Raw genomic sequence first — 17078 nt, forward strand, 5'->3', positions numbered from 1 at the left:
TCTGTCACTGCTTGGATAGGTTAGTTAACTTTTCTGTGCCTCAGTTTCTCCCCCTATAAATTGGAAATCACAACCAATACCCAATAGCTGGGATGACTTGGGTTAATGTGTGTAAAGCCTGGCACACAGTAAGCGCCATGTGAATGTCCGTTATTTTCTTTTACGTTAAAAGATGTCCAAATACCAGAGTTTTAAAAGGAACGTTTATATTAATACCTTCAATGGAAAACCAGTGTCACCTGCTCAGACGAATAGGAAACCATACAATAAAATAAATTTACTGTACTGGAAACAACAACAGTACCGTTAAATTCTGGTTAGGTATGGTGGCAGAACCAAGTAGAGCGGGCAGTGTTAGAGAGGCTCAAGCCCCATTAGTACCAAACAGAGCCGGCTTGCCTCAACTGAAACGGAAGGCTGGCAAGACAAAGGAAAAAAGAGGAATTTAAATGTCCTGTCCACGCTCACCTGACAGGTAACCCATCACACTCTGGAAAACACTCTTCTGGGACTTCCCAATATCAAGGCCTTAGATGACTGTGGACACAAAGGGCGCATACCGGCTGGGACAGCTTTCTTAGCTTTTCCTGCCGCAGGATATCTGGGGCGGTGTGTCTGGAGGGGGCCTTGTCCTGAGAGCTCTCTGGTTCCCTGTTGTAGAAAGTTGGTTCACTGGGCACTTGCGGGGATGAGCACTGGGTGTGACACATAAGTGATGAATCACTAAATTCTACTCCTGAAACCATTATTACACTATATGTTAACTAACTTGGATTTAAATTGAAAATTTTAAAAAAAGGAAAAAAAAAAGAAAGAAAGACGGCTCACTCAGTAGGAGACACTTGGCGGGGGTCCCGTTCCTGCCCGCCCACCTGCCCAGTCCCGGTAGAGCTCTGAGCGCTCAGAGGTGGGAGCCAGCGGGAGGGTGGTGGGGGGGCGAGAGCCTGGACCGGAGGGGCGGGGCCCACCAGGCAGGGTGGGTGGGCAGGGCGCAGGGGCGGGGCGTCCGGACCGGAGGGGCGGGGCCCACCAGGCAGGGTGGGTGGGCAGGGCGCAGGGGCGGAGCGTCCCGGCTGGAGGGGCGGGGCCCGCCGGGTAGGGTGGCTAGGGAGAGTGCGGGGGGTGGGGCACCCGGACCGGAGGGACGGGGCGAGCGGAAGGGGTGTACGAGTCAGAGCCTGGAGTTTTGGGCCAGACCGCGGGGAGGAACTGGGGCGCAGGTGACTGCGCGGTGAGTGTTCCCCGATCCGGCACCTGAGCGCGGGGAGGGGCTGGGCGCCCAGAGTCCGGTCCCTCGGACTCGGACATCTGGCTTCCCAGCCGGACTTGGGGAGGCCTTGCCCTGGTTTTCCGTTCGGGTGTCCCGGCCACTAAATAGGAGGTAGAAGGAAAGGGGGCTTCTGGAGGTAGGGGAGCCCCCTGGCGGGCAGTGTCTACAGAGGATAGGGAGGTTTGGGGGGCGTGAGCAGAACTTCCGGGCCCCGGGCCCAGGAGCCTTTGCTGTCTGGAGAGAAGTTGTGTCTGGCCTTCCTGGTGGGTGTGGAGGGAGAACTTGCAGGATGAGAAGTCCTGAGGCGCAGGGCTGGCCTAGGAATTAGGAGGCCAGATTTCGGGTCTTAAAGGAGGCTACCCTCTCTCCGGGCCTCAGTTTCCCCGTCTTCAGCATGCCTGTGAGGGGGTGGGTGTAGGTGAGAGAGGGCCGGGGTGATCTCTAATCCTGCTTGGGGACTTGAAACTCTTAGGGGAGCCTTCTGCCTCCTCCCCTCCCTTGGTGGGTGTGGAGACCCCTGCTCATCCCCAGCCCTTCCCACCCAGGCCCCCACACCAGGGCCTGCCCAGCCTTGCATCCTGTGTGCCTTCCGCCTTCTCCTTTAGTCCTCATGTTGGGGAGCAGCCATCTGGTCCTACTTGCTTTTGAGCAAACTAAAAAGCCTCCCCAAATCTTCTCTGGGAGGGCCTCCCCCAGCTGGACCCCAGGCTGTGTGTCTGCTCTTAGCTTCTTCCCCTCTTTCTGAGCCCTTAGGCTTGTCCCTCTTGTGGCCTCCGTCTCCCCATGGGCTGGTCTTGTCTGCCTGGTCCTGTCCCCTTGGTAAAGACCAGAGTGACATTTCCATTGCCTCTGCTCTCAGATTCTCTTTGCCAATTTGGGATCTGAGGCTGGGAGGGGCCCCTATCTGGCCCAGCCACCTCCCACCGAGTGCAAGATCCCTCTGCTGGGTATGCCCAGTGACAGTGAGTTACGAGGTGCCCGTTCAGTGTCCTACGGCTCTTGTTACAATTAGCTAAAATCTATGACTTGCAGATTTCCCCTGCTTGGTTCCACTTCTGCCTCCTGGAACCATGCAGAGTAAATGCATTCTTTTTTATTTTGAAAGAGAGAGAGAGGGAGAGAGAGAGAGAGAGAGAGAGAGAGAGAGGGACAGCGTGAGTTGGGGAGGGGCAGAGAGCGAGGGAAAGAGAGAATCCCAAGCAGACTCTGCCCTGTCAGCTCAGAGCCCTGTGCGGGGCTTGAACCCATGAACCACGAGATCATGACCTGAGCCGAAATCAAGAGTTGGACGCTTAACCAACTAAGCCACCCAGGCACCCCAGAGTAAATTCATTCTTTTATTCATTCAAATGATCTTTATTGATACCCTGGGTAAGACAGTGGGGCTATAGTGGTAAAAAAAAAAAAAAAAAAAATCAGACAAAACTCCCTGCCCTCATGGAGTTGGTATTCTAGAAAGGAGGAGGACAGCAATCAAATAAGTACATACGTGATATGTCAGGCGGTGAGAGGTGCTGCGGAGAAAAACAAAGCAGGCATGGGGGATGAGGGCTGGGGTTGGGTATTGCAATTTTATATAGCATAATCAGGGAGGGCCTCCCTGAGGTGGTGACAATTGAGCAAAGCCTTGAAGGAGGTGAAGGGTGAGCTATGTGAATATCTGACGGGAAGGACAGTTCACCTGTAGAGGGAAGAGCATGTGCAAAGGCCCTCAGGTAGAGGCATGCCTGGTGGGAGCAGGTCCAGCTTGTTCTGGGAACAAGGAAGAAGTCTGTGTGGCTGGAGCAGGGTGGGCGAGGTGCCCGTGGGGGATTAATAGGACATGAGTACAGAGAGGTAAGGGGTGAGGAGGTGTGTGTCTGTTGCATGGGGCCTTGAAGGCCACTGTGAGGACTCTGGTTTTTACTCTGAGTGCATTGGGATCCACTGGAGGACTTTGAAGGCAGGAGTCACCTGCTCTGACTCAGGAGTTAGCAGAGACTAAGTCAGACTGTAGAGAGGTGAGGGCAGAAAGCGTGGAGTGGGGGGACGGCGAGGGGACCACTGTTGTCATTCTGGGAAGAGGCCCTGGGGGCTTGTACCCATGATATAGAGGCCGTGGGAAAATACCAGATTTTCCAATTTGAGGTATAGTTTGAAGGTAGAGTCAGGGAGATCTGGATGGGAGCGAAAGGTAGAGTCAGGGATGGGTCGGAGGTTTTTGGCTGGTGAGTCTGGAAATTTGGCCCTGCTGTCACCCGAGATGGGGGCTGTTTAGGGGATCTGGAGTGTTATGCTTTTTAAGTGTGAGATGCCCATTAGACAGTCAGATAAGTTTAGTGGGGAGGTTGGAGCCAGGAAGAAAGTTGGGGACTGGCATTTCAAGTCAGAAGAGCAGGTGAGCTCACCTAGGGAAGGAGACACAACTCTGGGGCTCCCAGCATCAGGAACTAGCCAAGGAGACAGAAGGAGCAGCCGGTAGGATGGGAGGAGAAGTCAGAGTTGGGGGAGTGTTTCAAGGAGAGAGAGAGAGAGAGAGAGAGAGAGAGGGCATTCTGATAGATGCCTTTGCGGAGCTAGCCAGTCCAGAGCTGAGAGCCCAGCAATGTGCACGTCACTGGTGGCCATCTGGGGGGCCCAGGAGGACGTGCCCAGAGGGCATGGGAGGGGAGGACTGGAGGAGAGCAGTAGGGCAAGAGACAAGGGCTCCTGCTTTGAAGGGAGTCACAGAATTGGGGTGGGAGCCAGCAGAGGAAGAGAGGGCTCTTATTCTCCTGATGGAGAGACTGCAGTCTGTGTGCGGGAGGGAAATGGTCTCCCAGAGAGAAGCTCGGGGAAGGGGGCAGAATACAAGAGGGTTGCAGGAGGGGCGGGGCTGGGTCCAAGGCCCCAGGGAAGGCCTGGGCCCCCCTGAGATAAAGGAGCCAAGGTTCCCTGGGCCTCCCTCCTTCTCTGGCCTGCATGGGCCCAGGGGGCTGAAATTTCAGCCCTTAAGCAAATCAGCGGGCTCAGAGGTCTGGAGAAAGTCGGCTGGCTGTGGTCTCAGGAAGGAAGGAGGTGTCAGGGCCTGGGCCTGGGCCCCGGGCCGGAGGGTCAGGGGAGGCCCACGTGGGTTGCCCCTTTTACTTGACTCTGTTTCATGCCTCTTTCTTTTCATGGGCCTCACCTTCCTCAAGAGAAGACTGTGAAGGACTCCAAACTTGCAGTAACTCAAGTAGAGAAGAAAAGACAGTAGAGAGAGATTTAGTTCGTCTGAAGGGGAAGTCTGAACAGGTGATAAGGAAGCAAGAAGCTGGATTTTCGGGACGGTTTTTATGAAATAAGGGTTGACTGGTCATCTGTTTTCTCTTGCTCCCAATTTAAGCTAAAGCAGGAGAAACTTAAGTTGGACATGATGAAGAAATTCCTGAGCTGGCAGCAAGGCCAGGTTTTCCCCCCGGATATTTACAAGGATGTTACGAGAACAATGCCTGCTCAGAGGCAGGGGTCTGACCAAATTGGTCCTTGGGGATTCCGCCTGCTCTGAGGTTTCTGGAAGGAGGCCAGGGAAGAGTTGGGACTTTCCAGCTGCTGGTGGGGGACCAGAGCCCCAACCCTTAGGGCTGGGACCTGTCTCTCCCTGCAGGTGTCCACAAATCCTTGATATCACCAGTTGGGTGTATGTGGCTCAAGCATTGTTGGTATGTTTGGGAAGGGCCTCTGCTTGTCCCCTTGTGGGTGAGCACAGTTGTGGGTGTGTCTCAGGTCGGGGGGAGGGGGTCTGTCGGTGCAGGTCATGGTGGACGCACAGGGCTTTCCACCAGGATGGATGAAAATTACCTACTTCTACACAGTGGCTTGGCCAGCTCTGGCCTCCAGACCATCCTTTCAGGATTTCCCCGGGACCTGGGGTCTGTGGGGAAATCTAGACCCGCCGGTCCTGTGTCACTCAGCCTTTGCCTTCATGCCCAAGGCCTGCCCCCAGGGGACTTGGCCATGCCCACCAAGCCTAATGATCTCTGCAGGGGGAGAGTGTAGCCCAGGCTCTCCTGAAGCAGAGAAGTGGACTGCTGTTCATTCCCACGTATCCTCTGGGTAAGAGGATGTCAGCAAGGAATGTCAGGTCTCCTGTTTTTGATTCCTGGCTGCACACATACCCGCCAGGCATTGGGTCAGAGGGAGAGTGCCCACCCCATTTCTGGGCTGTTCCCAGAGGGAGGTGGTTCTTTGCCCCAGGTCCTGGACAGGTGTGGCGGCGGGTCTGGCGTTTCTACAGCTGAGAGCTGTGCCAGGGCCAACCCCAGACCTCTTCCTACCTGTCCTGTTCTCTCCTTTCCCCGCGCCCCATCTCTACCCTCCTGACTCCTCTGCTTGGCAGTGGACACAGGGCGGAGGCCTGCTTGTCCAGAGAGATCTATTTCAGTTCCTGACTTACAGCAGCAGCCGCTGCACGGGGGATGCCCTCGCAAGCTGCCCGAACTGCAGGTAACCTTGCTGCCTCAGTTTCCTCATGTGGAGCCCAAGGATTTCCATCCTAAGTGTTGGCAGCAGTCTGGGTTGGAGACATCTCCTGTCCCTTCCTTTGGCTGGCATATGTGGACCGGCGTAGAATGTTCCAGCCCCTCCCCTTCCTCGGTGGAGTTTTGATTCATAAGCATTCCCCCCACCGTCCCCCGCGCCTCCCCGGGGCTCAGCCCTGTGCCAAGCTTATGGATGCCAGGATGAGTAAGACCCAGGCTTCTGCTTGGGCCAAGAAGGACGGGAGACACATAAACAGTAACGAGGAAAGTTGCAAAATCTCTAGGCACCTTGGCATCTGCTCCCTTGAGTATCTCAGAATGTCTCTGTTTTGTAAAAACAAGGAGGTGTTGCCCTTCCTTTTCCCTTTCCCTTTCCCTTTCACTTTCTCTGGGCACTGTACCAGTCCGCGTCCCTGGTCCCTGTGACAGTCGCACAATGGAGCCCGCTGAGAGATTTTCTCTGCTGCTTGGGGACCCTCCCAGGGCTTGGAGCTCAGAGAAATCTCTTCCCCTCAGATTCCCAGAACCCAGAGTCTGAAGGCGGAGCCCAGAGCAAGCCACTGACAGAGGCATGACAGCATGTAATGTGTGGTGCGGTGGCGGGAGTGAAAGGGAAGGGAGGGCCTGGGGGCAGTTGGGAAGGAGGCGGTGGTAAGTGGGGTCCGTGCTCTCCTAGGCTTTGAAATGACTTAGTTTGCGCTATGATTTTTGCTTCACCTGGGGCTGAGATTTTTTTTTTAATGTTTATTTATTTTTTAGAGAGAAAGAGAGACAGAGTGCTAGTGGGGGAGGGGCAGAGAGAGAGGGGGACACAGAATCTGAAGCAGGTTCCAGGCTCCGAGCTGTCAGCACAGAGCCTGACGCAGGGCTTGAACTTATCATAAATGGTGTGAGATAATGACCTGAGCCGAAGTCGGACACTTAACCACCTGAGCCACCCAGGTGCCCCTGAGATTGTTTTTTAAGTTTATTTATTTTGAAAGAGACAGACAGAGTAAGCATGCATGCGTGAGCAGGGGAGGGGCAGAGAGAGAGGGAGTCCCGAGCAGGCTCTGCTCTGTCAGCACAGAGCTCAATGCCAGGCTTGAACTCACGAACCCATGAGATCATGACCTGAGCCGAAATCGAGTAGGACATTTAACCGACTGAGCCACCCAGGTGTCCCTGGGTTGGGATCTTTATAGCAGTATTCTGTTCTGTCCCTTGGAATCGCAGTGGGTTACCTACCAGGCATGGGCTCGGGCCCCTGTGTGGAACCCAAATGTGGAGGGGATTGAAGGCATGCTTTCTGGAATTGCACTGCTTACGTTCAAACCCCAGCCCCACCTCATCTGTCTGAATTCTTGTATAAGTCACTTGGCCTTCCCGCACCTCAATTTCTTCATCTGTAAAACGGGGCCGACATAGCATCTACTTCAGAGTGCTGACGAATTCACATGTGAAAGCATTTAGTATGGTGCCAGCATTTTGCCTGTGCTTAGTAGCTATTAGCTGTCATTGGAGAGAGTGCTGCTGTCCGCCTGAATCCAGCCGGCAGGGCATAGCCCTCTCCTAAGATCTCAAAGAGTGTTCATTTCCAGGTTCCTTGGGAACATTGCTCATAATATCAGCGCAAGCCTTACTAAACTTCTTAAGGCAGGGAGGAAGGCAGATGTGGAAACCAGAGGTCTTGATTTAACTCCTGGCTGCTTCGAACTCTCTGTGGGACCTTGGACCAATTTCTTGCCTTCTCTGGGCCCCAGTCTGTACATCTGTATAATGGAGAGTGTGGACTGGGTGATATCCGAGTAGATCTGTGGCCTCTCCGGACTTGGGGTGGGGCCGAATTGCCCCCTCCACTGCCCCCTGCCTGCCTCCAGAGGAGTCCTGTGCTGATCTCACTCTCCTTCCCAGGTTATGAGATGTGCACACAGGAGGCTCTCCAGGCGCAGAGGAGCCAGCTGGTGGAGCTGCTGGTCTCGGGGTCCCTGGAGGGCTTCGAGAGCATCCTGGACTGGCTGCTTTCCTGGGAAGTCCTCTCCTGGGAAGACTACGAGGGCCTCAGCCTCCTGGGCCAACCCCTCTCCCAGTTGGCCAGGCGCCTCCTGGACACTGTCTGGAATAAGGGTGCTTGGGGCTGTGAACAGCTCATTGCAGCTGTCCGGGAGGCCCAGACCGGCTGTCAGGCTCCGGAGCTTTCCTGCCGCTGGGATCCCCACTCACCCCACCCAGCGCATGACCTGCAGAGTCACCGGCCCGCCATCGTCAGGAGACTCTACAGCCACGTGGAGGGCGTGCTGGACCTGGCACAGGAGCGGGGTTTCATCAGCCGGTATGAATGTGATGAAATCAGGCTGCCTGTTTTCACGTCATCCCAGCGGGTAAGGCACTTCCGTTTTGGGCGATCAGAATTCATAGGAAAAGAGTGTTTAGTCACCGAGACTAAGTTGCCTTTGTGGAGTCAGCCCTCTGGGGAGAAAGGTGATGGGATGCTCCCTAACAAGGCAGCCAGGCAGGTAAAAGTTGTTCAGGGCCTGCTTTGTGCGACTTTGGGCTTCTCTCTGGGGACTCTCCATCCTTAATCTCCCCTGTCTCCTTTCCTCATCTGTAAAGCATCAGTAAAGCTCTCGGGAGAAGTCACTGAGTTCATGTGCATGATGCTTAGAACGGTGTCTACCAGATTCACTGCTCGTTTCCATTGGCTGCTCTCAGCTCTGTTCTCAATGCTATTCTGTACTCGTATGCTTTTTGGCTCTCTTGAATTAACAGCTCAACAGATCATGAAAATTCGTTGGATTGTATCTGTATTTAATAATTTTTACGTTGCACTTAGTACATCATTTAACTTAATAGTTAATCGTTAATTATTAGTAAGAGCCTGCTATGGACTAATGTAGCCTAAATGTCCACATTGGATTTCTGATACGGACTTGCATTGGCTCGTGGACCTTCAGAGCTGGGGTGCAACTCCCTCCGAGGATGCCATTCCACGAGACCAGAAAAGTGTCTTGGAAACTCTTTATTCACTTTTCCCCAGACAGTGACCCTCAGGGCTCTTGTGATACAGATGGAACAGTAGCTGACATCCCATTTTATATATTGGAAAATTGATGCCCAGAAAAGGGGTTTGGTGGCATGAGAGTGCCATGTTGGACCAAGTACCTTGACTCGTTTGTTCATTGTTAATTTATTCATTCATTTATTTGGCCAGAATATAGGTAGATGCCTACTATGTGCCAGATTCTTGAATCTTATTGGGCTCGATAAGCAGGCATTCAATAAATACTTGTTGACGAAGCACATGGATTATTGAATGAATTACAGCTAAATTGCAGCATTAGAATGGGCTGAATTGGGGGACTTTCTAGTTTTTATTTGACTATTTAAAAAAGTGTATTTGGCATTTAGGTAAGTGGTTGAGACTGATAGGATAAGCCAGTCTGTCCTCAAGACTGTTTTAAAGCTAGCTCAAGGTGGCTGAGTATTTACAGAGCAGATGTGATGTGGTCCCCTCTCGTTACTCCTTAGTTCACATGAAACCTACAATTGTCCCCTGAGTACTAGCTCCTTGATCCTGGCCCTGTGGGGATTACAGAAGACATGTTAGTTGTTGCACCTACCTTGGTGTCTTTTGTGATCTGTTGAGGGGATCAAATCAGCCCACACGGGAAGTTAAAGAATTGTGTCTTGTCATTTTTGATGGCGTGTTCAACAATGTGGTCTGGTCTGGATGCTCTGATGGGTTTAGAGAAGGTGGCCTCGGGTCTAGAGAAAACAGGGCACTAAGAGAGGAGGTAATTGGGTTGATGAAAAAAGAAAATAGGAGAACTCATGGGCCAAAGAAGAAATCATAATGGAAATCAGAAAATATTCGGAACCAAACAATAATGAGAACCTGGTTTATAAAAATTTATGGGGGACAGTGAAAGCAGAACATTGAAGGAAATTTGTAACCTTAAATACTGATATTAGGAAAGAAGAAAGGCTGCATTTTAACAAGCCAAGAATCCATCTGAAGAAAGGGCTCTGTGGGCAGCAGAAGCAGGGAGGGCTGGGACTGAGCTGAGTAGCTGACAAGAGATCTGCAGGTGGTAGGAGTTTACAAAGGGACTGGGCTGCCTGAGGTTGAAGTTTTTAGAATCCAGTTCTCTCTGAGCCTGTTTTGAGTTCTGGAATGCTATTGTTCTCGAACTTGGTGGCTTTCCTCCAGTGGCTGCATTTCTGACAAGTGTGGGTGGCTCTTGTGGTGTGTCCCACTAACCTTATCTTCCCAATCCAGGACTGCCTTGTATACTCTCATATACTGACCTTATAATTTCCTGTAAAGAGGTGGTTGTCATAGATTGCAGGTTGGGGGCTGAAAAATGCTATGGAACAAATCAAAATGTAAGGTAAAGAACCATATCCTTAAATACCCAATGCTACTATTCACCGAGTGCCTACCATGTGCCGGGCACTGTCCTTAGCCTCTATATTTATTGTCTCTAAGCCACACTGCTACCTTCCAAGGGTGTAGTGTTGGCTATACTGTTTCTTAACAGTGAACACTACTACCCAAACTACCCATTTGAGAAGTGGCCCAGCTAGAGTTCAAATCCAGGCCTGACTGTCTCCAGAGCTTATGATCTTTACTCTCTGACATGAAATATGGGGCTTCGTGGGGTGAACTCGCACAGGTGAGCATAACAGTTGCTAGCAAACCTGAGGCTGTAATACCAGCTGTCCATCTGACTCGTGCACCTGCTAAGGTGGCTAGGGCCAGGGTGTCAGGCTGAATCGCTTGACTCTTTTACAATATTAACTCCAACACCTTTAACTTGGGAAATGTAGCATGCCAACAGAGAAACGTATAATGCCCTATATGGTGGTATAAACATGTTCCCATTCACCCATGCGAAGGCATAGAATGTTACTAGTACTTTCCTCGATCGCAACCGCTAGCCTGACTTCTGTGTTAAATCAATTCTTTGCTTTTCTTTATAGTTTTAACACCTTATGCAATGATTCTCCGAGCAATGTGTTTTGTTTTGAAAAACACGTAGCAAGCACAAGCATAGCGGTGTCTGGAAAGGGTAGTGCTGCCTCACTTTCTTGGATGCAGGCTCCCAGGAGCAGGGATGCTGAACAGGGTCTCAGGGACATGGTCTGGCTTCACCTTCTCAAGTTTGTATGGGCTCCTGCTGAGAAGTCAGTGGGCAAAGTCATGAGTGAGTCCTGAGAAATATAGGATTCACTACAGCTGGAGGATCTGGTAGGGCGGATATGAGTCAGGGGCCGGATGTCCAGCAGGAATATGGTCAGAGGAAGTGGGCTCTCTGTGTGTTCGGTTGTAAGCTTGTCAACGGCTCTTCCAGCTCCCAGGAATAGGGCCAGGCCAAACACTTCTGTGGGGTGAAATGGGTGTCCTCAGCTGACCCAGGCAACAGGGGGCGAGAGAAAGAATGACATTAGCCTGTGGCGCAGGCACACCAAATATAGACAAGGATTAGAGCCAGGCCTGCCTGGACATTTAGGATATAATTACCCTCAACACATCTGAGTCTTGAGTCACACTGCTCCAATCTTCCTCGACTAGTGGTCTTCTGCTTGCAGTGCGGAGCCGTCATCCCAAGATTTCCCTTTATGGTCCTCTTGTGTTGGTTTTCCTAAATCCTGATTACTATGTCTTCCTTTTCATGGTTTGTTCTATTCTGGGAGATCAGGTCTCACCTCTGCTTTAAAATGAGTATATAGGAGTTAAATTTTAAGCTCTTCTATATCGCAGACTTTCCTCGTATTTGGTCAGTAATTTGGCTGGGTATAGAATTCTGGGTTGGTCATCATTTTTCTTCAGAATTTGAAGATGATCACTCCCTTATCTGCTGTCTTCCAGAGAAGAATTGCTAGAATTCCAAAACTATTTTATAGCTCGTTCTGGAAGCATGTAAAATTTTCTTTTGGCCCTTAACATTCTGAAATTTCACAATGATGTGCCTTAGTGTTTTTCCATTGTGCTGGACACTCAAGGGGCACTTTGAACCGAAAACTCATGTCTTTATTGTCTGGAAAATTTTCTTGGTTACTTCATTGGTGATTTCTTTCTGTTTTCTCTCTTCTCTCTTTATGGAACTACTATTTGAATTTTAGGACTCCTGGACTGATCCCCTAATTTTCTTCTCCTTCTTTTCTGTTTTCCATCTCTGTGTCCTTTTGTACTACTTCCCCTATGATATCTTCAACTTATCTTTAAAACCTTGCATTTTTCATTTTTGCTATCACTTTTAATTTCCAAGAGCTATTTAAAAATGTTTCTTATTATAGCATCCTGTTTTTGTTTTATGGATGAAATTTCTTGTCTTACTTAAGGATCATAATGATACGGTGTGGGTTTTTTGGTGTTGTTGTTACTGTCATTGTTTGTTTTGTGGGGGGGGCAGATTTTATTTTTTCACCCTGCATCACCTTTTTATCCTACAAGTTGCTTTTCCCTTCTCCACTTATTTGGGCTCAGTCTCCCATAGTAGATGCTTTCTTTGGGCATATGATGATCCTTAGTTGTCTTCTCATGACTGAAATAGACTCTCTAAAACTTAATGGAAACTCAGAGGCTGCAGGTGATACTTGTCTACCTTGAGTTTCACTGTAGACATTTTGGGAAGTGGTTCTTTTTGTATCTTGAGACCTTTCCCCCTAGGCTGGTCAAGTTACCAGTGTAGACGTCACAGACCTCCTGCCTGGAAGTAAAGGTTTGACCGCCAGAGTTGTGGGAACCCAGTGAGTAAGAGGGCTGAGGGCTGGGTGGTTATAGTGTTGGGGAGAGGTATCAGCATTCAATACTCATTTTGCATGTGGTCATTTAAACCTTCTTTTAGGGTATGACACCCACTTCCATTATTGTACCTGGTGCCTCCCAGTCCAGGGACCCTGTTTGAGCCTTTCCAGAATGCAAATCTCTGCACTTTGCCATGGCAGGGCAGGGACAGTTGCTGTTGACTTGGAGTGGGTAAAGGAAACTGGAGATCTATTTTATAAACAACTTTGACTTAGCCCTCCTTAATTTGACCATTTCCTTTGGTTCTCAAGGTACCTGATGCTTTTTTTTTTTTTTACATGAAAAGATTTTTTAAAGTTCGTCATTTCTTTCTTTTTATTTATTTTTTTTGACAGAGAGATAGCAAGCAGGGAAGGGGCAGAGAGAGAGGGAGAAAAAATCCCAAGCAGGCCCCACCCTGCCAGTGCAGAGCCCTATGCGGGGCTGGAACTCACGAACTGCAAGATCACGACCTGATCCAAAATCAAAAGTCAGATGCTTAACCGACTGAGCCACCCAAGTGTCCCTGTACCTGATGCTTTTAATTCCAGAGACCTTTATAGATTCTGAGATGTACATTGTGTGCTTTTCAACCTGCCCATTGTTGGATGAGGATTTGGCCTTCGGGGCTCTTCTAAGTCTATTACTATTTATTCATTTGGCAAGTCCTTAAGTTCATGCTCTGTGCCAGGCACTGTTCTAGGTGTTGAGGATATATCGGTGAACAAAACAGACAAAAACCCTTGTCCTGGAAATACTCACATTCCAGTGCAGGGAGACGGGCAATAAGCAAAAGGAGGAAATGGCAGAACATCCTGGGAGGTGATATGTGCTGTGGAAGAGAAGTAGAATGTGTCTGAGGGTTCAGAGTTACAGAGTTGCACCTGTAGGTGTGGGGGTGGGTGTAGATTAGGGGTTTTGTTTTGGGTATCTTAAGCCGGAGGTGTTTACGGAACATGTAAGTGGAGACAGCAGGGAGGTAGTTTGAGATGTGCCCAGCGAAGGTTCAGGGGAGCAGTTTGGGTTGGCGATGAAAATGTGGGAGGTCGTACTCAGAGATGGGATTTCAAGCCTCAGGGCTCCATGAAATCACCTCTCTTCCAAATGATTTGCAGCTTCCAGAACTGTTTTTCCTATCCTTGCAGGTTTATAGATTTATGTCTTTTTTTTTTCTTTCCTTTTTTTATGTTATTCACTCTTACTCGGGGCCAGATTGGCTGTGTGTTCACTCTGCCACGTAATACCGTGTCTTGCTGTTGTGGCTGTTTTACTGGCGTTTTATTGGGGTGGGGGGAGAGACGTCTATGAAATTGGAGTAATCCGCGGAAACCTTCACACACCCGTCCGTCGGCTTTCTGGAAAGACACCGACTTTTGCTTTCCCCACAGGCAAGAAGGCTGCTGGATCTTGCGACCGTGAAGGCGAATGGGTTGGCCGCCTTCCTTCTACGACATGTTCAGGAATTGCCAGTCCCGGTGGCCCTGCCTTTCAGTGGTATGTATATGTTCTTCTCAGTTCATCAGAAAGGGAAAGAAAGGCTGTACAGATTGAAGGTTAAGAGCGAAACTCCAGAGCGAGACATCCGTTAGATTTCTCCTCACTGGCTGTGCAGGCCTCCCTCAGGCTCAGTTTCCTGATTTCAAGGATAACACCACCACCGACTCACTGGGCTAGTGGGAAGATCGAAAGGGTTCCCATGTGTAATATTAGGGTTAGCTTTTATTCGTGAGCTGCACCGTGAAAACTGGAGCTACCACGCGTTGACGCTAAAAACAGGTGTCCCATACTGGCCAAACTCTGATTATCTGCACTGAAAAGGAGACACTTTTGAGATAGGGCTGTTATCTCTTGATTTCTGCAGTCACTATCAGAAACCCCAGGACCGAGTGGACTTAGATAATGTGGTATCTCTCATTGCACACGTTCACCAACCCATCTCTGGAACGGGAGGGGGCTCGGATAACTCAGCTGCAACAGCTCAGGCGTCCTCCCGGGTGCTCTGTTTGCGACAGTCTTAAGAAATGGCTGTTATTTTTTCCACTTTACAGAGGTGAAAACTGGGGCAGGGAGGGCGAGTGACGGGCTGGGGAGCACAGTGCTCCGATTGGCCCTTGGTTAATGTGTGCCATTGACATCATCAAGCACAGCTGGCTTTCATGCGTTTTACCACTATGACATGGTGCAAGATCCCCCAGGGTGACAATTCCGAAGTTGATGATGGACATGTATTTGGGTTTAAAATGAGAGAGGGGCGCCTGGGTGGCTCAGTCGGTTAAGCATCCGACTTCAGCTCAGGTCACGATCTCACGGTCCGTGAGTTTGAGCCCCGCGTCGGGCTCTGGGCTGATGGCTCAGAGCCTGGAGCCTGCTTCCGATTCTGTGTCTCCCTCTCTCTCTGCCCCTCCCCCGTTCATGCTCTGTCTCTCTCTGTCTCAAAAATAAAATAAACGTTAAAAAAAATTTTTTAAATGAGAGATACCTTTTTTTTTTTTCCTTTCTCCCCCTGGAGAATTTTATATTGTTGGTGGCTGGAAAACCTGCCTTAGAAATCAGGGTATTAGAGGGGCGCCTGGGTGGCTCAGTCGGTTGAGCGTCTGACTTCGGCTCAGGTCACGATCTCACAGTTCTTGGGTTCGAGCCCCGCGTCGGGCTCTGTGCTGACAGCTCAGAGCCTGGAGCCTGCTTTAGGTTCTGGGTCTCCCTCTTCCTCTGACCCTCCCCTGTTTGCGCTCTGTCTCTCTCTCTTTCAAAAATAAACATTAAAAAAAAAAAAAAAGAAATCAGGATATTAGAGAAAAAGGTGTATATCTTCTGGTATCCGTTCAGGGCTCCTGGTATATCCAGAGGGCATTAAGAGCGGTGATAATCATCAGCTCTGGGAGCAGAAGAGGAGACACAAACACAGGGCATCTCCTTCGGATGCATAAATACAGCTTTGGTATTCCAAGGGTGCTCTGTGAGAATTTCTTGTTCCCTTCTGAGTTGAGAACAAATGGGCCAGTATTTGGTTGGGAGCAGTGAGGCCATGATGCTCTAAGGTCCCCCAACCCTGGGGCCTCTGGACCAGCACTTCCTCATTCCCTAAAAGGGAACTACCCCCTGACACAGGAAGTGGTTTGTTCGCATTGGCTACTGGGATAATAAAGGAAAAGCAGCAGTCCTGTGGGCACACCCTGTGTTGCAGAGGGCCGGCGAAGAAGATGGGGAAGTGAGTCTTGATTAAAGAATCTCATCCACGTGCTTGACCCGGGCACCCTAGTGACGCTGAGACCATTCAGTGTCAGGTCCACTTGGATCATCCAGGATAATCTCCCCATCTCGGTGTCTTTAGTTCAGTCACATTTATCGAGTCCTTCTTAAATTTAATTTGATTTGTTTTAATTTATGTTTTTATTTGAGAGAGAGAGAGAGTGGGGGAGAGAGAGAATATCTCAGGCAGGCTCTATGCTTAGCAGGGCTCCATCCCATGACTCTGGGATCATGATCCGAGCTGAAATCAAGAGTTGGACGCTCAACCAACTGAGCCACCGAGGCACGCCTGGCTAGTCCCTTTTTTTTATTATTAAAAAAAAAATTAGGGGCGCCTGGGTGGCTCAGTCGGTTAAGCGTCCGACTTCAGCTCAGGTCATGATCTCGCGGTCCGTGGGTTCGAGCCCCGCGTCGGGCTCTGTGCTGACAGCTCAGAGCCTGGAGCCTGTTTCAGATTCTGTGTCTCCCTCTTTCTCTGACCCTCCCCTGTTCATACTCTCTCTCTCTCTCTGTCTCAGCAATAAATAAATGTTAAAAAAATTTTTTTTTAAATTAATGTTTATTTATTTTTGAGAGAGAGAGAGAGAGATACAGAGCATGATGGGGGGGGGGGGTGGCGAGCAGAGAAAGAGGGAGACCCAGAATCTGAAGAAAGCTCCAGGCTCTGAGCTGTCAGCACAGATCCCGACGTGGGGCTCAAACCCCACGAACCGTGAGACTGTGACCCGAGCTGAAGTCGGACGCCCAACCGACTGAGCCACCCAGGTGCCCCTCTGGCTAGTCCCTTTTTAGCAAGTCCAGTAACGTGTTCGTAGATCATACGGATTAGGACATGGGTGCTGCTGGTGTGCCTACCAAATCCTTTAGTAATAATGATAATAAATACCATCTTCTGAGAATTTGTCATATGTCAGACATTCTTCCAAACTATTTTATCTCATTTCCTCCTGTAACAATCCTTCAAGGTGTGGATTGTCCCTAATTCTGGGGATAAGTATACTGAGGCCAGAAAGGTTGAGTGGCTTGTGCAAGCTAATGGTGGACCCAGCTTTCAAAGTCAGGTGTATCTGACTTTAGAAACTGCGCTCCTAGGCTCTTACACCGTTTGTCTTTAGAAAGACACAACCGAGGTTGAGTGGTGAAGGCTATCTGACCAGTATGGCGGGACAGGCATTGGAATGCCGGTCTTCTGATCCCAGCCCAATGCTCCTTCTAATCTACAGATCTTCCCGATGTCAGTAATAATAATACCACTCGCTAATATCCTTTGAGCATTTTGTGTTGGGCACTGAATGGAAGCACTTGACTTGAA

The 17078-nt window shown here is 50.0% G+C and overlaps 1 protein-coding gene across 1 annotated transcript in view; it reads left to right on the forward strand.

The window, feature by feature from the left end:
- The first annotated feature begins 1164 nt into the window (after positions 1–1164).
- The window catches only part of NOD2 (nucleotide binding oligomerization domain containing 2), a 36379-nt gene continuing 20465 nt past the window's right edge, over positions 1165–17078 (forward strand). The window contains exons 1-3 of the mRNA XM_049621222.1: positions 1165–1231; positions 7642–8108; positions 13906–14011. Coding sequence (XP_049477179.1) covers positions 7650–8108; positions 13906–14011 — 565 coding nt within the window. The 5' untranslated portion in view covers positions 1165–1231; positions 7642–7649. The remainder of the gene's footprint in view (positions 1232–7641; positions 8109–13905; positions 14012–17078) is intronic.

This window comes from Panthera uncia, assembly GCF_023721935.1.
Source record: "Panthera uncia isolate 11264 chromosome E2 unlocalized genomic scaffold, Puncia_PCG_1.0 HiC_scaffold_19, whole genome shotgun sequence".
NCBI lineage: Eukaryota > Metazoa > Chordata > Mammalia > Carnivora > Felidae > Panthera > Panthera uncia.